The 25,545-nt window shown below is 38.0% G+C and overlaps 1 protein-coding gene across 4 annotated transcripts in view; it reads right to left on the bottom strand.

Moving 5' to 3' along the window:
• Positions 1-25,545, bottom strand: part of NUP153 (nucleoporin 153) — a 75,342-nt gene that overhangs the window by 3,999 nt on the left and 45,798 nt on the right. For all 4 annotated transcript variants that reach the window (XM_049884587.1, XM_049884578.1, XM_049884604.1 and 1 more), the window contains 6 exons: positions 21,369-21,497; positions 17,524-18,141; positions 10,715-10,909; positions 7,582-8,466; positions 4,600-4,956; positions 3,502-3,777 (listed from right to left, as the gene is read on the bottom strand). In XM_049884587.1, the coding sequence (XP_049740544.1) occupies positions 3,502-3,777; positions 4,600-4,956; positions 7,582-8,466; positions 10,715-10,909; positions 17,524-18,141; positions 21,369-21,497 (2,460 nt within the window). The remainder of the gene's footprint in view (positions 1-3,501; positions 3,778-4,599; positions 4,957-7,581; positions 8,467-10,714; positions 10,910-17,523; positions 18,142-21,368; positions 21,498-25,545) is intronic.

Raw genomic sequence — 25,545 nt, forward strand, 5'->3', positions numbered from 1 at the left:
AAATTATGGGTCGAAGCCCCTGCTAGAGACTTAATCTCTCTTAGAAAACACGGGCAGCGATGGGCTGCATAGCAACCCATCAGATCCTGGGCAGTCTGAAGCAGCACTGCCCTATTCAAAGATGGCAGCACCCCGCTCAAAGGTGGTGGCCAATCGCACCACTTTGAATGTGTGTTGCTCTCCTACAGTTCTGGCAATAATCCAATCTCACTCATCAGGCTTCTGAAAGGGCTCACTACACCTCTTATGAGTCCCTCATCTTAGAGCTTTGACCCATAATTTTTCCCATTCTGGGTACCATGCCAAATCTGCCAAAATGTAAAACCTTGGGTCTGTTCCTGTTTCACTTTGTTGGCCATGAATGAACTGGTTTAAACCAGTTCAAAGCCCTACAAGTATTATAGGAAATATCTAGAATGGACAAATGCATAGTAATAAAAGTTTATTAGGACTGGAGGGAGAGGAAAAGGGGGAAGTTATTGCTTAAGGGGCACTGAGTCTCTGTTAAGGGTGATAAAACCTGGAAATGTAAAGTGGTGATGGTTGTACAACATGGTGAGCATACTTAATATTACTGAATTGTACACTTAAAAATGGATAAAATGATAAATGTTTTGTTCTATACATATTTACCAAAAAAAAAAAAAAAAGGTGAAAACTACAAAGGAAGACATGACATTGAGGAAACAGAGTTTCCTTTAAGAAAAAGCTGAAAAGGATCTCCAAGATCGGTAGGAGGAGACAGTTAAAAGACCCTATGAGAAATTTCTTTCAGGCACTGAAAAACAGCTAATATATTTGAACATATTCAGAAAATATTTGTACAAATGAGAGAAGAATTAAAGTTTGAATTAGAAATAAGTAAAAAAAAAAAAACTGTTAACAAAGAGAGGAATCATTAATGCCAGAGAAGACAAAAATTTGACGTTGGATGATACGTCTAACCAACTCCACACCAGAAAGGGGACAGAAAAAGAACAAAAACAGAGAACACTGTCAGTCTCTTGAAATTCTACAGGCAGGAAACAGGCCAAAGAAGCTACATGTTATCTTCCAAGAAAAGAACCATCCCAGAAGCAGCTCAGAGATCAGTAGAACTGTTGTTGGAAGGAGCACAGGGCTGCCTCGGTTTCAAAAGGTGAAGTCACCGTCTCCCAGGTCTCAAAGTGTGGAACCACAGTCTTTGGGTTTTCAAGGGGTGGGGCTGCAGCCTCTTGAGTTTCAAGGGTGGGGCAACAGCCTCCTACGTTTTGAACAGTCAGATCTTCACCAACTCAGCTCCAGAGTGTGGAGCTGCCATTCACCAGTGCCAGGGGATGGGGCCACCACCCAAAGCTGAAAGGGCAGGGCTACCACGTCCAAGGGGCAGAAGAACGGGGTCTGCTGGGGCCAAGGGGGTGGGGTTGCCACTCACATAGACTAGGAGAATAGGGCTGCCCACAGCCAAGAGAACAGAGTTGCCACCCCAGTGGGCCTGGAAGGTGGGGCTGAAGAATCGAGGGCACTCCACTCAGAACCCAGAAAGCATGGCCAACACCCGGAGTCTGGAGGGCAAGGACTTTGCCCAGAAGGTCTCAGAGTACAGGGGATTTGTTTCAAGCCTTTAGAGGTAATATAATTTGTTCTGTTGGATTTGGGGCTTGCTTGGTGCCTGAATATCCCTCCTTTCCCTCCAATTTCTGCCTTTTGTAATGGAAATGTCTACCTTGTGCCTGTTCTGCCATTGTACTTTGGAAGCAGATAATTTGTAGTCTAGATTTCACAGGTTCACAGATGAAGAGGAATTTTCCCCCAGGATAGAATATGCCTAAAGTTTCACCCATATTTGATTTAGATCCTTCAGAAGATGGAATTATGGACTTGGAGCTGATTTAAAACTTCTGTGATGATGTGATGGGGTGAATGTGTTTTGCATGTGGCAAGAACATAAATTTTGGGGGCCAAAGGGTGGAATGTTATAGATTAAATTATGTCCCCTGCCAAAAAACAAACATATGCACTAACATGGAAAAGTGCTCAAGATAACACTGTTAAGTGAAAATGGAAATTACAGACCAATAAGTACAGTATGAGCCCTAAAATTGTGTGTGTGTGCACGTGCTTGTGCACGCATAAGTCAGGAAAAGGCAGTAAGTAATCATACCACTCACTTAACAGTGGCTGTTTCTGGGGGTGGGGAAGGGGGTTCTCATGTTGTCCTTTCTATAATACCAAAAAAATAAGTGGTGGGATTATGGATGATTCTGACTTTCTTTTTGGTGTTTTTCATATTAAAAGTATAAGTAAATATATAAATAAATAAACACACAGCAAAACAAAAAATTTGGTATTGGATCAGAATACCGATCTAGCCACACAGGAGACTGGAGAGAAATTTTACCTGTGTGAAAGAAAGCTAAACTCTTGAATTCCATATTGAAAAAACCAATAAATCCTGCATTAAGTGGTTAATATGTGTCACAAAACAGAGGTAATTTGCCACATACTCTAAATGGCAAAGGGCTCATACCCAGAATACATAAAGAACTCCTACAAATCAATAAGCAAAAGCCAAACAACCTAACAGAAAAGCCGCCCCAAAAACCCAACTAGAGTCTCATACTATGGTGGCAGGACATAAGCTAGCACAACCCATCATACTTCTGAAGTCTAAGATCTGCATGCCCTTTACCTCAGCAACCTCATTCCAGGGTATATGCCCTAGAAAAACATACATATGTGCACCAAGACACATATACAAGAGTGAACAGAGCAGCATTTTGTCATTGCCCAAAGCAACTCAAACATCTGCCAACAGAAATCGATTAACTGTGGTATGTACATACAATGATTTACTCTACAACAATGAAAATGAACAAACTGGATGTAGTAACACGGATATACCTTACAAACCTAAGAAGGAATGAAAGAAGCAAAACGCAAATAGTGAGATCCCATTTATATAGTCAAAAGTCAAACTATTTTTTTAGAGATGCATATGCAATTAGTTAAATTTTAAATAAAACCCAAGAAACCTATTATCATAAAAGCCAAGAACAGTGGTCACTGTTGAAGTGGGGAAAGGAAAGAGGAACTGGTCACATGAGGAGCTTCCAGGCAGCAGTTACACAAGTATATGCATGAACAGCCAACAGAAAATGACATGAGACAACTCAACTGAACTGATCGAAATCTAGGCTAGAGAGCCCCAGTATTCAGAGTCGGGGAGAAATGGGACTCACCTTACGTACCTAAGCTAAAAAGTGAGAAAGAACTGCATTTAAACACAGTCTTTAATAAAGGTTGTAACTGTGTGAAAGATGGGAATGTTGTTTATACTTAAGTCTAAACATACACCTCCCTAGTCTAAGTAATAGGGCCGCTATGAACGGCACCTAACAACAATGACAACAGTCTAAGAGACAATAAAAAAAGATACGTTTCAAAATTCAAGGAAAAAGAATTTTTTTTAAGACACAGAACCTAAGTACAGACACAAACTACCTTACCATACACACTTACTAGAATTCGGAGCTGCTCCAGAGCCAAATGCAGGCTGGCTAGGCTGCTGTCCAAACACAGGAGGCTGGCTACTGCTTGACACTGTCCCAAAAGTAGGCGCTGCAGGCTGAGAACCAGCTGAAAATAATGCTGTCGAGGAGGATATAGATCCAAAGCCTGGGAGATTAGGTTGGCTGGCACCTTGACTTTGCCCAAACGTTGGGGTCTGACTAGCACCAAATGCTGGACTGGCAGATGGTGTTGAAGAAGGTCCAGAGCCAAATAAAAATGAGGATCCTGGAGGCCCAAACAAACACATCAATCACCGTGATTGTACAGTGAGATAATCCTCAAGAAACTTCTATAACCTCAAGAACAAACTTAAAGCTCATTTTCAGACTTTTACCTTGCTAAACTAATTACATCAAGATTAAGATAAGTTTTGAATAATGATTAAGCAAACAGTTCTACCATTTATTTCATGAAGCATGTAGAATCCATATAAACAGAAATTTCAATTAACATGACTTTCCACCTTTACAGTCAAGAATTTTTGCATAAAGGGATATATCTAAGACAAATGCCAACCAGAAATTTAACATGTTGCAGAAACTGACCAATGTTGAATATATGTGTATACCGCATTTTTACATATTTTACATCTTGCTGTAAAAAAAAAAAAAAAATTAGCATAGCACACTTACGAAAATACCTCCTGAGGGGAGGGCACAGTTGGCAAACAAACTTAGGAAGTGTGCGTTATTTGTGTAAAAATACAGTACTGTCTAATGAGGGATGATGTCTAATAAAATAATCTCAAGTGTGTGGTTATCTACAAGTTACTATTCAGAAAAGAAAAAAAAATTTTTTTTTTTTTTGGAAAAATTAATTTTTACACTCTTCCCAAAATTAGAAAAATTGCTTTCAAGAGTGAAATACTAAATGTACAAAATGTATATTTCATGCATTTGCAAATTAGAACATGCCTGGTATAGGTGATCTGAAGGCACCCAGGCCAATTGTGATAACCTGCTACATTATTTGCTAACAGTTGAAAATGCTTATAATTAAAACCAATCAAACAACAACATAATTTTTTTTTTTTTTTTTTTAATGTACCTGCAGAGCTCGATGTGGTTGTAGCTCCAAAGCTGAATCCAGAGGTTGCTGTAGTACTACTGCTGGCTCCTGGACCAAAGACAAATGGGGTGACAGCTGTAGCTGTGCTAGATGTGGTTGCTGGTTTGCTATCCTGAGAAAATAGCAAAGACTGAGATGTACTGGATTCAGCAGAATTACCAAAGGCAGAGCTGCTCACAGGATTGCTGGCCTGTCCAAACACAAAGGCAGCCCCAGGTGCACTGGAGGAAGAGGTGGAACTACCAAATATAACTCCACTAGCCGAAGTGGCTGGTGTACTTGAGTTAGAGGAATTGTTGTTCAAGAAACTGAAAACTTGCTTTGCTGCTCCTTGATCTGTAAGACAAATTAAGAAACAAACCAAAATCCTTAAGAATAATCTCAGAAAGCATTTTTTTCCTGCCCTATAATTGAAGAATTTAGAAAACAGAATAGTAAATATTTCCTAGAGATTCATTAACCAGATGGCCATCTGTTATATTACATTTTGGCAGTCAGATATACACATCTTTTCTTTTACAGCTTCTGGATTTTCTGTCTTTCATTGGAAGGACTTCAGCATTCAGATTAATAAATACAAAAACATCCCTCAAATCCAAATCTACCTGGATGCTGTATTTGGATAGCAAGTTTGGATGCTGGGAAATAGATAACACTTTTATAAATTTGACATTTTTAAAAATTACTTATGTGCAATCTGTGTTACAGTATGTAGGTTTCTAACTTTACTTTATCCACATGGATAGACAATTTTTTCTGCAGCATTTATTGACTAGTGAATCCCTGTGGCCACTGATTTGCAAGGCTGCCTTTATGATATCCTAAATTTCCAAACATACATGCATTTGTTTCCTCTGCTACTGTCACGAGGCTACTGTAGCTTTATAGCACGTTCTGATACTGGTAGGGCAAGCCTACCTGTGTGCTTGCCCTTCTCCCTAAAATTTATTATTTTCCCTTCTGTGTGAATTTTAGAATCAGCTCAGCTTGTCAAGCTCCACCAAAATTCTTCTAAGATCTTAAGTGATATGGGTACGGGGAGGGGAAAAATAATCTCGCCCTGGAACAAGTAAAAGTATGTCCTTCGTGTTCTTTTAATTACTCAGCATGCTATAGGTTCTGTTGTTGTTCTAAAGTACAAATTAGAAATGTTAGAAAATACAAATGAGCTATGCTGTACATCTACTTCTTGCTGGTTTGGGGGAAAACAATGGATTTTTGTATGGCGATCCTGAATCCAGCTACCTTAATCAAGAGTTTTTATTGTTCCAAATAATGTCTCCGTTCCAATATTGCCTACTAGACACAGCTGGTCAGTGTGCTGAGAAGATTTGTACCATTTACAGAAAACAGAGCACGTTGACTCACTTTCAAGTCAGAGTTAGCTAAAGGGAGGTTGGTTAAGAAAATGCCTACTTTGAGGGAAACAGTCTAGTGAGTCCATGCTTAAACTTAATTAGATACTATCTTGGTTTTTGTTCCTTTTTAAACACTATATAATTTTAGTTTTAATTTTCTTCAAAGGATTTTTTTTTTTTAATTTAAAGTAAAAATTCAATAGACAAAAACTGCTTATACCTATTTGTTGAACTCCACAGTTTTGTTTTATTTTTCCTGGTTAACTTTTCATTTTGCTTGAGTGCTTCCAACTTACTCAAAAGTGTTCATGGGTGTTCAAATTTGATTCTTTGCATGTCTGAAAACATATTTTGCCCTTATCTTTGAACAAATTTGGCTGATTATGGAATTCTAGGTTCAAAATTATTTATACTTTGAGGACACTCCCTTATTGTTTTTAGCATTTGATGTTGCAAATTAGAAGTGTGATGCTAACCTGTACCTGTTTATTGGTGGCAAACAGTTTTTCTGTCTCTGGAAGCATTCAGGATTTTAGCTTTGGTGTCACTTGTCTCTCTCAGAAAGCAGGTCATTTCCATTTTTAAGACCAGTGTCTTTGTTTACATCTACGAAACTTTCTCACTTCTTTGATTTTCTTCTGTACTCTTCTCATCTGCTAAGCACTCCTATTCCAATAGAACTTTTCACTCTAACCTGCAGCAATCTGTTTATACCTTTACACTGTGGTCCGGGAAATTCCAGTTCACTAATCTGATTATCAGTTCACAAAATGATTTTTATTTCACCAATCACACTTTTAACTTTTAAGAATTCCATGTCATTTTTTCCTTCAGGATTTGCATTTTCATCACCTGTTTTCTCAGGGATTAATTATATTTGTTGTCTATGTTCCTAAAATGTCTGATGATGACTCAGTATCTGCATATATTTGTAAATGAAGGACTTCATATGTAAAGATTATAACAGAAAATATTCCATGAACTTATTTTAAGAAACGCTATATAGTTGGACAGAATATGCCAATTCTGATTATAAATGCCCAAGATAAGAAAGACATGAATAAAAGTGCAATATTGTGGGCTTCCCATTACAGCTATGTCTCCCAAAATTTTATCTGTAGATAACATCATCAGAATCATGGTGTGTGTGTGTGTGTGTGTGTGTGTGTGTGTGTGTGTGTGTGTGTGTGTGTGTGTGTGTGTGTGTGTGTGTGTGTGTGTGTGTGTGTAAAACCAAACCTGTTGCCATCGGCCATCAAGCCGATTCCTACTTATAGCGAACCTATAGGACAGAGAACCTACAGGACAGCACTGGGTTTTTTTTGGGTATAGGACAGAGTAGAACCGCCCCACAGAGTTTCCAAGGAGTGCCTAGTGGACTCGGACTGCCAACCTTTTGGTTAGCAGCCGCACCACTTAACCACTATGCCACCAGTGTTTCCTGTGTGTGGAGCAGTTAAAAATGAAAATCCTAGCTACTTCCAAGAGTTTTCTGTTTTGGGGGCTCTCTGAACTATGTTCAGTGTAAACCATTCCATGACTTGCAACACTGTCAGGATATCAAATAATACCTTGGGAAAAAAAAAAAAACTGTAATACTTACCAGCTGTAGTACTGGTTTGAGCTCCAAAAGCAAAAGTGGCCTTTGTTGGCTGTTCAGATTCCTTCTCAGATGGTTTTGTCATACCAAAACTAAATGTGGACTTGGAAGCACTCTCATCTTTGGTTTGCTCTGAATTTCCAAAGGCAAACATTGGTTGACACTTTGGCTCTTCGTTGTCAGCTTTCCTCCCAAACACTAGGGAAGTAGAAGTGACGGGCTCTTGCTGTTTCTCCTCTGTCCTTCCCAAAACAAACACTGAGGCAGATGGCAGAGAGGCATGTTCCATATTGCCAAAGGTGAACCCTCCCTTGGTGGCAGGCATTTCTTCTTTTTTTGCTTCTGATGTCTTACATGTGAAAGGAGCCACTGAAACACTCTTGGTTTCTATGGTTCCAAAGTTGAAGCTGCTCTTGTTCTCAGAGGTCACTGCAGTATTAGTGGCAGCAGGGGTAGGGTTAATAATACCTGTACCAAAGCTAAAGCCTGCAGATGAAGATTTAGGGGCTTCCTCATTCTTTTCTTGCTGCCCAAGATTAGACACTCCAAATTGAAATGGAGCTAAAGGAGTTGAACTGCTTAAGCCAGAAGAAAGTCCAAACTTAAAGTTATTATCATTCTTACTGTCTTTTTTATCATCTTCAGGTTTAGGGTCAGATGAAACTCCAAATTTAAAATCTCCTATTGGTTTAGAAAACTTAAAGCCTCCACTCATGGGATTTGTAGACTCAGAATCTGATGACACACCTATCTTAAAGCCTCCTTGATCTCCAAATTTAAAATTTCCAGTGTTTGTTAATGTCTGAGAAGGCCCAGAAGAGGATGATGGAATACCAAATTTGAAGGATGAAGCTGCTGGGTTCGAAGAAGAGGAAGGTGTGCCAAAGCCTTCAAAAATACAAAAGATACTGTAAGACAGTGAATTAATGTTCTTAGCCTCTCAAATAAAACGTAAACCTTGAAAGCCAAAGCTACATAGGAATAACTTTGAAAGGCTTTACTCTGAAGAGTACTAGCAACGACAGTATTAGAAACACATCTCCATGCTCACAACTATACCGACACGACACTTTTCATCTATCAGACTAGCAGAGATCAAAAAGTTTGATAAGACTGAGCATAACAGGCACTTTCATACATTGCAGATGGATGCGTGAACAAGCACAAAACTGATGGGGAGCAGTTTGGCAAATTACAAACACAACATACTCTTTGACCAAGCTACTCTATAGCTGGGATTTTGTTTTAAAGACATACTCACAGACATGCAAAATGCTCTATCGATCCAGGCAGTTGTGAACAAAGAATGAAGAATGGGGATATGCCTAATATAACACGTGATAAAATTAGGGGGCCGAAGGACAGCATGGCATACAACCTTTTCTAACAAGGTAGAAGGCGTTAAGAATATTCAGAATAAGAATGTATTCACTTAAACCAAAAACCAAACCCGTTGCTGTCAAGTCAATTCCGACTCATAGTGGCCCTATACGACAGGATAGAGCTGCCCCATAGAGTTTCTAAGGAGTGTCTGGTGGATTTGAACTGCCGACCTTTTGGTTAGCAGCTGTAGCTCTTAACCACTACACCACCACGGTTTCCATATTTGCTTAGGATTCGTGTAAAGAAACTTTGAAATATTTACAAGAAACAACAGCTATATTACCTCTGATGGGAGAGGAATGATGGAAAATAAACTAAAGGGGATAAGAGGTAAGACTTTTTCACTGTGAACCTTTTCATAAAAATCTTGCAAATAAATCGTGTTTACTCAAGCATTTAAAAAAACAAAAACTGCTAGCATCAGAAAGCCAGAAAAATTTCATGAGTCAAAGTAATATTTAAAAAGATATACAGCACTATACTGACAAGCTCAGTCTTGGTTATGTAATGCATTTCTGTTGCTGAAGAAACTAGAAATGAAGCATTTGATTGACTGGCCCCAAACAGAAGTCATTAAACAGGTGTCAAGATAGGTGTGCATGATTCTGCTTTAAACAAAAAAACTTGCCGTTGATTCTGACTCATAGTGACCCTATGTATAGAACTGCCCACAGGGTTTCCAAAGAGCGGCTGACGGATTTGAACTGCTGGCCTTTTGGTTTGCAGCTGTAGCTCTTAATCGCTGCACCACCAGATCTTAGTCACATATAAACAAAGACGAATCACAAGACCAGCTTTGCAAGCCTCATCCTTAATTTTCTCCTTTAATAATTAGCCACCCCAAATCTTCCCCAAAGAGAAACTTAGTTGAAAAATGGTATCAGAATCTTAGAAGCAACGGCAATCCACATACTCTCTAAAATACATTAAGTGATAACAAACTTAAGACAGAAAGCTAAAAGTAAAGGTGCCAAAGACAAGAAGTAACCAGTTATCATCTCTCCCTCTAGGAGGTTTGCTGGACAGATTTAAAGGTATGGGATATGGCATAACTGCACTACAGGTCGAGGACCTGGAAAAAGGACCATGAGGTAACAGCTACAGGATGAGTTAAAATGAACTGGAAAGCACAGTGGTCTTCTAGAACACTAATGCGGTGTTTCCCCAACTGCCAACTGTATTCCATTAGTCATGTAATTAGCTTGGTAGGCTGCAACCATCATTTTTCTTTTGAAATGTGTACCTGATTAGAATAATTCATACTGGCATATGAAGACTTGAAAAATTTGGCCTCCAGATACTTTAGTATTAATTACTCTGAGAGATTCTTCCTTTATATTTACACAGCAAAATGCTAACAGTTCTTTTTCTGGGATGGGATCTAGGAAACCAAAGCACAAGACCTGCTTACTTACAATAGGATCCTACGAGTAAAAATTCCCAGTCAGGTAAGCCAGGGGATTCACTAGTACTGAAGTGTTAACAATTAAAAACAAATGGAACTCTCTCTCTCTAAGACTTAATAACTCAAGACAGAATTGTTTTTTACCCAGCTGTTAGAAAACTAACTGCTAACCAGAAAATAACCTGAATTTACAGTAATTCAGAGACAGATGTGAGCTTCTTCTGAGATAAGTACTTTATTTTACATGGATATTCAATAGAGAAGGAATTAATAATTAAAAAAATACGGCTATCAGTAAATATTTCACTTTAAAATGGCATTAGAAGGAGGCCTTTACCATCACCTTACCTTTAAACTCAGATTTTGTGCCTGGCTTTGCACTTTCACATGCTATACATTTGGTAGAATCGGCTTCATTTTGTACTAGGCATATGTCACAGTCCCAGCTTCCCTCAGGTTTCTTGAACTTGTCTAATCCTAGAGAGCCTCCAGAAGACAGAGACACAGGTGCTGTGCTGCTACTGGAAGTAGGTACTGAGCTTCCTAAAAAATAATGTGGAAACGTATGAGAATTTTAATTTACATTATGTCAATTTCTTAATAAAAATTAAGCATTCAATTTGTATGAGTCTTTCCTATCAAGACACGGAAAATGTATATTACATTGTTAAAAACAAGACATCTGGGGTTCCTTTTAACCTTATAAATGAACAACTCACACTCAACTTGCTCAGTGGTGAGCTTCTTCTTAACCCCCCATATGTATGTGTATATATATGCTCAGCCATCAGAGATGCAAATCAAAATAAGAATGAGATACAATTTGACTCCCACTAGGACGACTAAAAAGGAAAATAACAAATGTTGGCAAGGATGTGGGGAAACTGGAACCCTTGGTTCACTGCTGGTGGGCATGCAAAACGGTATAACCACTGTGGAAAACAGTGTGGTGGTTCCTCAAAAAACCGAAAATAAACTACCATATGACCCTAACCAAAAGGTATCTACATAAATGGAAAAGCACACTCAAGAATAAGTGGACTCGACATTGTGAGAATGTCAATTCCACCCAAAGCTATCTACAAATACAATGCAATCCCAATCCAAATAGCAACAGCATTCTTTAATGAGATGGAAAAACTAATCGTTAACTTTATATGGAAAGGGAACAGGGCCCAGATAAATAAAGCACTACTGAAGAATAAAGAATAAAGTAGGACTCACACTACCAGACCTCAGAACCTACCATACAGCTACGGTAGTCAAAACAGCCTGGTACTGGTACAACAATAGACACATTGACCAATGGAACAGAATTGAGAAGCCAGATGTAAATCCATCCACCTACAGTCACCTAATCTTTGACAAAGGCTCAAGGTCCATTAAGTGGGGAGAAGAGTCTTTAAAAAATGGTGCTGGCAAAACTGGATGTTCATCTATAAAAAAATGAAACAGGACCCATACCTAACACCATATACAAAAACTAATTCAAAATGGATCAAAGACCTAAATATAAAACCAAAAACTAGAACGATCATAGAAGAAAAATAGGATAAACGCTAGAGGCTCTCATACACAGCATTAACAAGATACAACCCATAACTAACAACACACAAACTCCAGAAGATAAGCTAGATAACTGAGATCTTCTAAAAATTAAACACGCTCATCAAAAGACTTCACCAAGAGTAAAAAGAGAACATAGACTGGGAAAAAATTTTTGGCTATGACAAATCTGACAAAGGTCTCATCTCTAAAATCTATACGAAAATCCAACACCTGTACAACAGAAAGACAAATAATCCAATTAAAAAATGGGCAAAGGACAGGAACAGACACTTCACCAAAGAAGACATTCAGGCAGCTAAGAGACACATGAGGAAATGCTTGAGATCATTAGCCATCAGAGAAATCCAAATCAAAACTACAATAAGATATTATCTCACTCTGACATTCCAGGCACTAATCATAAAGAGGCTGTGGGGAGATTGGAACTCTTATGCAGTGCTGGTGGGAATGCAAAACGGTACAACCATTTTGGAGAACGATATGGCGCTTCCTCAAAGAAATAGAAATACCATATGATCCAGCAATCCTACTCCTAGGAGTATATCCTAAAGAAATAAGAGCCTTCATACAAACAGACATAGGCACACCCACGTTCACTGCAGCATTGTTCACAACAGCAAAAAGATGGAAACAACGTAGGTACCCATCAACAGATGAGTGGGTAACCAAACTATGGTACATACACACAATGGAATACTATACAATGATAAAGAACAATAATGAATCTGAGAAGCATCTCACAACGTGGATGAATCTGGAGGGCATTACGCTGAGTGAAATAAGTTAATAACAGGACAAATGTTGTATGAGACAACCACTATAAAAATCCATGAGAAGGTTTACACACAAAAAGAAATCTTTGATGGTTATGAGGAAGGAGAGCAGTGGGAGGGAAAAACTGAAGACAACAGGTAAGTGGTAACTTTGGTGAAGGGTAAGACAGTACACAATACTGGGGAATCCAGCACAACCTGACCAAGGCAAGGTCATGGAAGCTTCACAGACACATCCAAACTCCCTGCAGGACTGAATTACTGGGCTGAGGGGTGGCGACAATGGTCTCAGGGACTTCTAGCTCAACTGGCATAACATAGTTTATTAAAGAAAAGGTGAGTAGCATCTGGGGTCTTAAAAGCTTGTGAGCAGCCATCTAAGATACTCCACTGGTCCCACCCCATCTGGAGCAAGGGGGAATGCGGAAAACCAAAGACACAAGGAAAAGGTTAGTCTAAAGGACTAATGGAACACAACTACCAAAGCCTCCACCAGACTGAGTCCAGCACAACTAGATGGTACCCAGCTACCACCACGGACTGCTCTGGGTCTCGGACAGAGCTGGGGATAAATACAGAACAAAATTCTAACTCACAAAAAAAGACCAGGCTTACTGGTCTGACAGAGACTGGACAAACCCAGACAGTATGGCCCCTGGAGACCCTTTTAGCTCAGTAATGAAGTCACTCCTGAGGTTCACCCTTTAGCTAAAGATTAGACAGGCCCATAAAACAAAATGAGACCAAATAGGCACATCAGCCTAGGGGCAAGGACAAGAAGGCAGTAGGGGACATGAAAGCTGGTAAGGGGGAACCCAGGGTTGAGAGAGGGAGAGTGCTGATATGTTGGCCACCAATATAATGTCACAAAACAATATGTGTATTAATTGTTTAATGAGAAACTAATTTGCTCTGTAAACCTTCATCTAAAGTGCAATAAAAAAAATATTTTGGAGAAAAAAGAAAAAAAAGAACTACCATATGACTCACCAATTCCACTCCTAGGTATACACCCAAAAGACTTAAGAGCAGAGACTCAGAGGCTTGTACACCAATACTGACTGCAGCACTATTCATAATAGCCAAAAGGTGGAAACATCTTAAATCAAATCAACAGATAAATGGATAAACAAAATGTGGTACATACATACAATGGACTAATACTCAGCCAGTAGGAGAAATGAAGTCTTAATACATTCTACAGTATGGATGAAGCTTGAAGACATCATGCTGAGTGAAATAAGCCAATCACAAAAGGACAAACATTACATGACCTCACTTACTGAAAAATAAGAAAGGGCAAATATATAGAGACCAAAGTTTATTAGAGATTACCATAAGTGAGGGGGGTAGGGAAAGGGAGGCTAATGGCAATGGAAAAATTGCACTGATTAAGGGTAGGGTTGCACAGCTGATTATTATAATTGCTGTCAATAAGTTGTACAGCTATAAAAAGCTGAATTGGCAAAAGTTGTGTGACAGATATATTTACAACAATGGTTGTATGGGAATTGGTTCCTTGGTATGAAAGTTTAGGGTCATCATTTCATGGGACATCCCAGTAAATTGGCCTAGTAACGTGTTTAATGCTTCTGTTCTACCTCCTAGTTCACTGCGTAGTGGCTGGGGTCTTAAAAGCTTGCAAGCAGTCATCCAAGGCACAACAATTTTCTCTACTGACCTGGAGCAACAGAGGAAGAAGGAGCGTCAGGAATAGAGGAGGATATGGAATGTGTGGCTAATTGCCTCCATGAAGAACTGCCTCCTTTGCCATGAGACCAGAAGAACTGGATGGTGCTCAGCTACCATTACTGAACATTTTGATCAGAGATTCCATAGAGGAATCCTGATCAAAAGGAGGGAAATGCAGCACAGAATTTCAAATTCTCATGGACTCTAGGTTTTCTGGAGCCATGGAGGCTGAGTGAACCCCTGAAACTATTGCCCTGAGATAATCTTTAAACCTAAAGCCAAAAATATCCCCTGAAGTCATTTTACAACTGAACAATAATTTAGCTTAACTAGTAAAAAACGTCTGCCTTGACGAGCATTACGCTCTTTTAAGAACTATCTATATGGGATCAAACTGACAATAGCAACTTGAAGGATTAGACAGAAACCTTAGGAGGCAGAGAGTTTATGTTAATGAGGAGGAACAACTCAGAAAAGGAGGGTGAGAATGGTTGCACAAATCAAAGAATGTAATCAGGATCACTAAATTATACATATGGAAACTGCTGAATCAGTGCATGTTTTGTTGTGTATATTCTCAACAACAAAATGAATTTTTGGAAAAAAACCGTTCAGATTAAAGGTAGAAGACTAAACTGTCCTCAAGAATCTTTATGCAATTCCTTCAAATAGCACAGCATTATAAGACATAAGATGTAAACTGTGGGCCACGCCCATCACAAAATACATTGCCATAGACAGTATTCACGTCAAGATTTCAAAGCAGAGGTCTCTGCTGTTGCAGTAATTTTTCCATAGAAGTGTGCTAACATCCAGTTTGCAATTCAACTCGACACCTACTATGTTTATAGCACTTCTGTTATATGCTAGCCATTTAACAGATATTTATTAAGTAATATACTTAGGTACTGGAGATACAAAAATGAATAAAATGTTGTCTAGCTTCTAAAGGTATTCATGGTCTAAAGTGGGGAAAACAAAACACATAGATGCATAGTAGTACCATCTGGAAGACGAGAAATGATACAGAGGTGATTTATTTAAATCTTTAGCAAAAGTAGCATGCCGGAGTAGGGGAGCCAAGACAGGAGCTGGCACTGCAAAGCAGAGGTGTCTGAACAAAGGTGCTGTTGACAGGGCAGCCAGTCATTTGGTACCCCTACTTTTGTAAATTTTCTACAACTTTTGTCACTTCTCCCACAGTTATCTGTGATCCTCCCCTGTTTTATAAGCACATTCTTTTCCACCTTACCGATAAAATTGCTCCCCTGAGTTCCAACTTTAGCACACTCCTCTTTTTCTCATCTACTTGCATGGTCTTACACACCAACAAAACAGTTTCCTAATCTGTATCTGCAACCCATACTTCTCTTCTGAGCTTCATCCCTATAGTCTCTTAGCTGGACAGTGGTTCCACTACCTGCCGGGTTAGCATGGCTAGCTGGCTCCTCCTCCTCCCTTTTTTATTTCTCAAATCCATTTCATTCTCTTTTTCTAATCCTTCGACTACTATTCTACTTCAAGTCCTCCTCATTTCTGGCCTTTTTATTGAGAAATCTGATCTTGTTCCCTTGAAATTCACCCTCCTCTGAGCAACCAGTGCCATGTGTTTTTTGTCTTTCCTCGCTGGGTACTGCTTTAAAAGATTAACCGTTCAAAAGTTTTATCCCTGTCACACCTCTTTAAGATGCCAGGCTTCAGTTTCAGGCTGTCTTCTCTATTCACTGACCTCACGTCACCTCTATTCCCATGACACCAAATTATGGGCTGATGGCCCTCAAATCTGTATCTCCAGCCCAGAAGGCTCCTAGGAGTGTATCCAAAGACCTCACACCTATCTGATCAACTCCAGCAGCCTGAAATCAGCATGTGTCCAACTGTACATTATTGTGTATCTCCCCATCCTTGACTGATTTCATTAGTTTTCAGGCCTCCCAATTTTGTCCCCTTCAAATCCACCCTCCAAACCACGACCAGAGTGATCCATCAGAAACACAATTTGAGCATATCCTCTTCTGCTTATCATTTACAGGACAAAGCTCAAGTTCTTTAATACACATATGAGCTTTCTGTCATAACGTGTAACTTTCTTTGATCATGGTTATTTGGACTCAAAGTTTCACTGTCCCACCAACTCAGAATTAATTTTGGTTTACTACATGCATTGAAATCTGTTTTTTTTTTAGGGGAGGAGAAGGGATGCCAGATGGGAAGAGGAAGATAGCCCAGAATGCAGATTCTAAAATCTTATTCATGTGGTGATGTCCAGTAGGAGTTACAAGTATGGCTCTGTTGTTCGAGTCAAGGGTTAGGGGCTAATAGCTAGGGCTTTATACTGCAGGCACAAAACTATGCATCCATAAAAAATGCAATAAAACTAGAAGTATAATTCCCAGGATACTAATATTCCAAATGTTTTACTTGTATCCCTGCTACCATATATCTATACCATTATAAAAACAGCAAAGAGACATTTCTGGGTGGTGTGAATCTTCAGTAACTTTTCCAGTTTGAAGAGAGAAACAGGAATAAAGTTCAAACCTAATTCCACTTTTCTGGCAAAGTGAGAATTTTTTCATTAATGCTTCAGTAATCTGCTATCATTGCAGTAACTCTGGCAGATAGCATACGTATAAACCAGGCACAGTTATCACCATTAGAACTCAGCCAGGCTTTTCATAAAATACTACTGTTTATACCTTAACAAAAATCTTCCCTGGCAATGACCACCAGCCATTCTCATTTTTACTTAGAGAAAAAAAGAGATAGGGTCATGTTTTGTTCTATCTAAGGTTTGAGAAAGATTGCCCAATTCTAAGATCTTTCAGCATCTGTATTAGTCAACTTTGATTTCAAAGAACAATAACTTTCTGATGGAACTGAATACAAAGAAGAGAGAAGAGTATATACTGTACTGACTGACACACAACCTAGGCTAAGAGAACATGAAGATCCTACCCCAAGCAAATTATTTAAACCTCAAGCTAGTTTAGAAAAACTAAGAGGTATGAGGAAATGCTCATCCTGAACCATTTAAAGTACTGGGATTTTTATCATCTGCTTTAAGAGAATTAAAATGTTCTACTAATGAGGCAAAATTATTCCAAATAACCATAAACATACCTGGTTTCTCAGACATACAGGACACGCATTTATTGTCGGCTGCATTATTAGAAACATAGCACATTGGACAGTCCCAAGATCCCAGAGGTCTTTTGAATTTATCTCCAAATCCTAAGGTACCAGCGGTCACGGTGCAGCTGGAAGATGGAGCAGTCACAGTTACAGCACTTTCTGAAGCTGCTGGCAACGTAAGGACCCGCTTAACACCAGTTCCAGGTTTTGGTGTTTCACAAGCTATACATTTTACTGCTTCCGGTTTATTTTGCACTAAACAGGTATCACAATCCCAAGTTCCTACTGCTGGTTTAAATTTGTCTCCGAAGCCTGTCCCTGATACAGGAAGAGTTGATTTGCCACTTTTACTTGGTGTCCCAATTCCAGTCTGTTTAGCAGTATCTCTTGGTGGCAATTTTGTGGCCTGACAGGCTGTGCACTTATTGTCTGTATCCTTGTTCTGGACTAGACAAGTGTCACACTGCCACAATGATTCGGCTTTTAAACTTTCCCCAAGCCCGATTCCACTGGAAGAAAAGCTACTTATTGCTGGTCTTGTATAAACTACAGGGCTTGTTGTGGTAGGCTGAGCAGCAAGAGAATCGACCTTTGGTGATAGGAAACCTGTAATAGGGAGAGAATACCAAAAAAAAAAAATTAGGGACACGTTCTAACAACATATTAACTGAAGTATTATTTACTGGGAGAAAACATTTACATTATGGCAGGGTTGGTTACTACAATCCAAGATGAAATTTTTTTTTTTTTTAAAGGGCTTTGCAAATATTTTATTATACTCTACATTTTTTCACATGTTGATCATATATGTGAGTGACTTATTCAACAGCTGTCTTCCTAACTAATCTGTGAACTCCACAGGCGTAGGGATCATACTATTTCCCTGCATGACTTCCAAAAATCATACTTTTAATTTTATTCCTTGTAAAAATCACTTTATTAGTGAATATACCAACAAAATATATGAACATTTAAACAAATTCTGAATTATGGAAACAAATACCATACTCTATTACATTAAAACCTGTGAAAGCCAGAAACTGTATAAAGTGGAAACCTGTCAAAGAAGGAAAACTCAAATATTTTACACTAAAAAGATAGAAAAGTGGTAATTTCAATAAATTGAAATAAATGGAGTAAATCAGTATAGTTCTTTCTATATAACTTCTATTTAATAGCTTTGCTATTTTATAAAATTTGGCTATGGGTTTTTTTTTCTTAAAGTATAATTTTGCTGTTTGTCTAACATTACTTTTTTTTTTATTAACTTTTATTGAGCTTCAAGTGAACGTTTACATATCAAGTCAGACTGTCACATATAAGTTTATATACATCTTACTCCGTACTCCCACTTGCTCTCCCCCTAATGAGTCAGCCCTTCCAGTCTCTCCTTTCGTGACAATTTTGCCAGCTTCCAACTCTCTCTATCCTCCCATCCCCCCTCCAGACAGGAGATGCCAACACAGTCTCAAGTGTCCACCTGATATAATTAGCTCACTCTTCATCAGCATCTCTCTCCTACCCTCTGTCCAGTCCCTTTCATGTCTGATGAGTTGTCTTCGGGGATGGTTCCTGTCCTGTGCCAACAGAAGGTTTGGGGACCATGACCGCCGGGATTCCTCTAGCCGAGACGAAATATTTAAGAGATGTTTTTCATCTAAGCAATCATATTTGTTAACTACATAATTGCTTAGTGACACTTAGATCTAGTTAAAATTCTATAAAAAATGTTTTGTTTATAGTATATCATCTTATCCTTTTAGAAAGTCCTATTTACTATAATTCAACTGATACCTAGATTTTACATTTTCATCTGTTACTAATTCATTGGCACGTACTGCTGTCATCTCAGTCTTATTATAGTTTGCCTTCCTCCAGTATTCAACTACAGTACTCTCACAACCTTCCTCCCTCATCTGCCCCTTTTTAGGCTTTCCCCTTGGCTATGCCAAATGACTTCAATATCTACAACCTTTGAATTCCGTCCAGTCATAATCCACTGCTGTGGTATCTGCTACCTTCGATAAAACCATTTGAGCTATACAGGCATAGTTATTTAACAGAAGTCCCTCCAAAATATAACAGTGTATTAGGGATTACTTTTAATTATATACTACTCCAGTGGGTTCTGAAACGGTAATGGTTCAATGACAAATATGATTACAAATTTCAACAAAGATGCACCCAATCTTCTGGTGATGGACTACAAATACACAATGATTAAAATACAGTCTAACTTCATAGAACATGAGCTCATGCTATCAAATGCTACACAGTTACGAAACGCTAATTCAAACAAAATTGCCTCACATTTCTCTCCAGTATTATTTCAGAATATTTCACATAAGTATACTTAAAATAACCACTGAAGGTGTATTTAGACACTTAAGGTATTCACATAAAGCCATGAAATCGGAAAAAACAAAAACAATAGTCCTTGTGCTACGAAAACTGCTGTGGCTAAATTGACTCACTCAAGCTGCGCTTTCTTTACAGGAAAGATTTGCCACCAATCCTTCACTTAAGAACAATTAACTTGTATTTTACAAATACCAATAAACTTTGTGGTCTATTTCTTCTGCCCGGAGCACCGAAGGGAAGAAGAAGAATGTATAATCGTTAGATGTTTTCTAGTGGTAGAAAGAAATGACCTAGCCTAGAACTACTTTAGTATAAGAACAAAATAATCTCACATACTTCAGTTACCCCCCAGTGGTCACCAATGTACTATTTGTTAATGACTAATTTGAGTCCCTAAGTTGGCAAAATCTTAACAGTAACCATCTCAAAGCGTTAGATTTCTTTTCCTTCTACTTTTTAGGATTTCCTGCAAATGAAAGTATGAATTTCCCCCCAATTTTTTCTACTTAAAAGAGTTCAAATTGGGAAGGGGATGGGGGAGAGGGTAGCATTATAAACACAAAATGTTACCCTAGAGATATAAGCTATATGCATTTAATGGTCACCTAAACCTTGGTTAACTCTAATACAGGTAGGTATTCTGGAGTTCTGCCATAACTGCATAAAATTATTGGATTCCTATAGGCTGTATCGGCATCTGTAAAATGAGAGAGCCGGACCAAAAAGAACCCAACCCTTCTTAAATTCTGTTAATGAAGACAGCCTCACTTATATTAAAAAACAAAACAAAACAAAAACCTATATAATTACACGAACAAGCCTGCCTAGTTAAACCTAAATTCTTTCTGAGCTGTGAGATTATCAAATAAATAGTTTTATGTTTTTAGACCATACATCACAATTAAAATTTTGAACATCCTCTTTGATTTCAAATCAAAACCATTCCTTTTCAGGACTTCAATTTATCCCCTTCAAATTATTACCTACTAGCTTTTAAATTTTGTTTCATTTCAACTGAGTATTGTTCCCTATGTATCAGAGATGTTATAATTATGCACATGCTTTCTGCTTGGCCTTGTTACATATATATACCACAACTGGAGAAAAATCTGAGAAGAACAAGGTAGTTCCATGCTTTGAGGAAATCATCAGATAAAGATATGTCCAGGTAACATCAGGTTTATTTATTTTTATTCCATACTGGCCTATCTCTATCTTGCTATGCTTTAACAGGCAGTTCATTTTCTTCTATACTTGACTCGAGATTTCAAATTCTTTGAATTCCAAAGTAGTAGGTAGAGTTTTCTAATGTATTTCTCCCAAAAGAATTGCATCTGATTACATCTATATTCAAAAGTCAACCTCCTATACCAAACTAATCACAATTTTTAAAAAGCACAAATGACATTAAAACAAGACTCTGAGTTTGTAATTAAGACTTCTAACCACTCCAAGGGCAGCTGGTATCTTACCAGGGCTTTTCAAAACATCTAGAACACTTCCTTCTTTCAGGGCTTTTGCAGGTACAAAAGGGCCCTCACAATCTTCATCTAGCTTCCTCTTACAGCTTGTATTGTTGTTCACTGAAGTGGTATCTTGTGCTGCAATTTTTTTAATTGTGTAAAAAAAAAAAAAATGTTATATCAAGAAAAAGCATTGGACTCTTGAGTTACATGCATTAAAAAGTCACACACAAAAGACAAATACTGTTATGACCCAACTTACATGGAATACTTAGAAAAGGCAAATGCACAGACAAAAATTTATTAGTGGTTACCAGGGCCTTGAGTTGAGAGGAAAACGGGGGGTTATTACTGCTTCAGGAATACCGAGCTTGTTTAGTGGGATGAAAAACATTTGAAAATCGATAGTGCTGATGGCTGCACAACATGGTGAAAATAATTAACATCACTGAATTGTACACGTAAAAATGGTTAAAATGGCAAATGTTTTGTTGCATGTATTTTATCATAGTGAAAGGAATAAACGGTTAAAAAAAAAAAAGTTCTCTCGAAGAACTTTTTCTCTTAGATCAATTTTTAAAACTTCACCAAGAAAGTCACCGTAATGCAAAGATAATGAACAAATGACTTGTATTAGAGTTTATTTGCCATTACAAAGAAGCAAAGATAGTATTTCTCATACTGATCCTCCCTCCCACAAAGGCAAAAAACATAAACTGTAATTTTCACCCAATGAATTCACTGGTAATCAAGAAAATAAAATGGAAATACTGGACAGGATCAAGGTGCATGAAGTATTTATTTGATTACTGAGTAATTTAGCAATATTGATTTTAAAAACCTTAAAAATATTCAGTTGGGCTAGTTACTCCATTTCTAGGAATTCATCCTGTGATTGAGACAATCCTCCAGTTATAGTATTGTAAGCCTGGACAATAAAATGCTCAAGAATAAGAGGCTAGTTATGACAACTACAATATACTGACATGATGAAACGCTACGTAGCCACAAAAATCATTCTTAAATGCACTGTAATGAATAAAAAGCAGGTTTCTGAGATATGACATCAAAAGCATAAACACCAAAAGAAAAACAACAAATAAACTGGACTTCATAAAAATAAAAATTTTTGTGCATCTAAGGACATTATCAAGAAAGTGAAAAGAAAACCTACAGAAGGGGAGAAAATATTTATAAATCGTATTTACCTGATATGGGCCTAGTATCCAGAATATATAAAGAACTTCTATAACTCAACAAAAAGACAAATGACCCAATTAAAAGACGGACAAAAGAATGTACAGGCATTTCTCCCAAGAAAATATACAAATGGCCAATAATCACATGAAAAGATGCTCAACACTATTTGTCATTAGGGAAATACAAATAAAAACCACAATGAGGCGCCAGTCGCACCTTTAGTATGGCTATAATTAACCTAAAAAAAAAAGTGTTGGCCAGGACGTAGAGAAATTGGAACCTTGTACATTTTGGTGAGAATATAAAATGGTTCAACCATAACGGTAAACAATTTGGCAATTCCTCAAAAAGATAAACATAGAACTACCATTAAAAAAAATTAAAAACAAAAAAAAAGCCAAACCCACTGCCACAGAGTCGATTCCGACTCATAATGGTAAACAAAGTAGACCTGCCCAGTAGGGTTTCCAAGGAGCAGCTCGTAGATTTGAACTGCCAACCTTCTGGTTAACGGCCGTGGCTCTTAACCACCATGCCACCAGTGCTCCTTCCACTCATACAGGTACAGTCATATTTATGATAGCACTATTCACAACAGCCAAGAGGTGGAAACAGTATAAATGTCCATCAATGGATGAATGGACAAATTGTGCTATATTCATGCAATGGAGTATTATTCAACTCTGAAAAAGAATGAAGTACTGATACAAGCTGCAACGTCAATGAACCTCAAAAAACATGACACTAACTGAAAGCAACCAGACACTGTATGATTCCATTCATATAAAACATTCAGAATAGGCAAATTATCATAGAGATAGAAAGCAGATTGATGTCTGCCTGGGGTTGGGGGAAATGGAAGCAGCCCCGGTGCTCAGTGGTTAAGCACTCAGCTGCTAATCGAAAGGATACGTACGGCAGTCTGCTTTTGTAAAGATTATAACCTTGGAAACCCTATGGGACAGTTCTACTCTGTCCTATAGGGTCACAAAAACGACTCCACAGTAATGGGTTTGTTTTAGGTTTGGGGAGAATGGGGAGTGACTGCTTAATGGGTATGGGGTTTCATTTTGGGATGATGGAAATGTTTGGAAACTAGGCATAGGTTATAAATGTACTAAATGCTACTAAATTGTTGGCTTTAAAATGGTTAATTTTATGTTATTTTAATTTTATCTCAACTAAAATAATGAAAGAAAAAAAACCTACCTGCCTCTTACAACTGTGTCAAAACAAAGAAAAGATATGCTTTATCACACATATCACTTTATCACATTCTATCTTCCTTTATAATCAAAATTGAATTGCTTTTTGTAATTTAAGGTAAATTTTTAGAATTCCCTGAAGTGAACTCAAAGAGATGGGAAAAGGCAATGACAGAAAAATTAGCTCCTGTCACATACTAATTAATCATGACTTTCATCCACATTTTCAATCAGCTTTTTAATGACAGAAGTGGTGAGAACCAGAAGTGTCAAAGCGAGAACACATAACTTCTATATATGCCACTCGTAACAAACTCCTTAGAACACTAGGAAATCTCCCCAAAAGTGATGAAACACAAAGCTACTGCAACAAACTACTACTCATTCAATTACCATTAGAAAAATTGGGAAGGATTTTAAATGCCCTTCCACATAACATGACATGAAATTAGTCATTTAAGTAGGTTTACTTCTCTTGAATTCAAACTGCTATTAAAGAAAAAAATCTTATAAGAAGCACACCTGAAATATGCTTGTTACTTTCTCTTACACAGGGCTGTTTTATTCAATAAAAAATAAACAGGATTGCAAACATACCAGTCAAATTCTCATTTCATGCCACTCTATGCATTTATCTTCAAGATGATCCAAAGCCAAAGACCTTGCTAACTTCTATGCTTGGCTTTTTTAAAATTTTAAACTTATTTATCTATTGAAGGGAGATTTACTTTTAAAAACTTCCAAGCCTCAGCAGATACACTAAGAAACACTTCTGGACACAGTACTAATGCCTTAAATGAGTATGCCACCCACCCATACCCTCGCTCAACATATTGTTGTCACTCTACCCACACCTACCTTGCCCCGTATAAAAATCACTCAGTGTCTCCCTACTATGTACAGAATAATATCCAATTTTTTACCAAGGCACTGAAGAATTTTTAGAATTCAAAGCTAACACTCCAACCTCATTTCTTACCACTTACTCACTCAAGCAATGACAAATTATTTGCAATTCTCAAAATATGTCCGGCTTTTTCTCTTGTTCCTGAGCCCTTCCTTGTATTTCTTGTTTATTTCTTGGATAAAATGCCCTTGCTCAAAATTCTTGACCCTCATGAGAAACTTAGCCCAGATGCCTATCCACTTCCCAAATACCAAACACTCTTAAAAATAAAAAAGCCACCACAATAAAACCCTGTTTTAATTACCTAATTACTCATTTCTTCCCTCAATGACACTGATTTCTTGAGTTCAGAAATTATGTTATCACTATCTCACGGAGCCAGTATAAACTTTATACATAAAAATACTTATGTATTGAACAGTAAACCTAGAAATGAATCTCACTACAACTATAATGGAGACAAACAAAAATCAGACTTGTTGCTGTTGAGCTGATTCCGAATCATGGTGACCCCATGTGTTATAAAGTAGGACTGCTCCATAGGGCTTCCTTGGCTGTTACCTTTACAGAAGCAGTTCACCAGGCCTGTCTTCTGTGGAGCCACTGGGTGGCTCTGAACCGTCAACCTTTAGGTTAGCAGTCAATTGCTCAGCACTCGCATCACCCGCCCCTTGATTTTCTTAACAGATTTCATTTATAACAAAGTGTCTAATTTTGACCACTAACCAAAGACAGTGGATAACTTTGCTGATGAGATTATCTCTCTCAAAACCAAACTCTAGCATTTACATTTAGGAAGCTTTAGTATGTCTAAAGGTAATTATTAAAATGCATTACCAACAGGTTGGTACTAGTTCCTGCTTGCTTTTCAGAA

Source organism: Elephas maximus, chromosome 1 (genome assembly GCF_024166365.1).
Source record: "Elephas maximus indicus isolate mEleMax1 chromosome 1, mEleMax1 primary haplotype, whole genome shotgun sequence".
NCBI classification, from domain to species: domain Eukaryota; kingdom Metazoa; phylum Chordata; class Mammalia; order Proboscidea; family Elephantidae; genus Elephas; species Elephas maximus.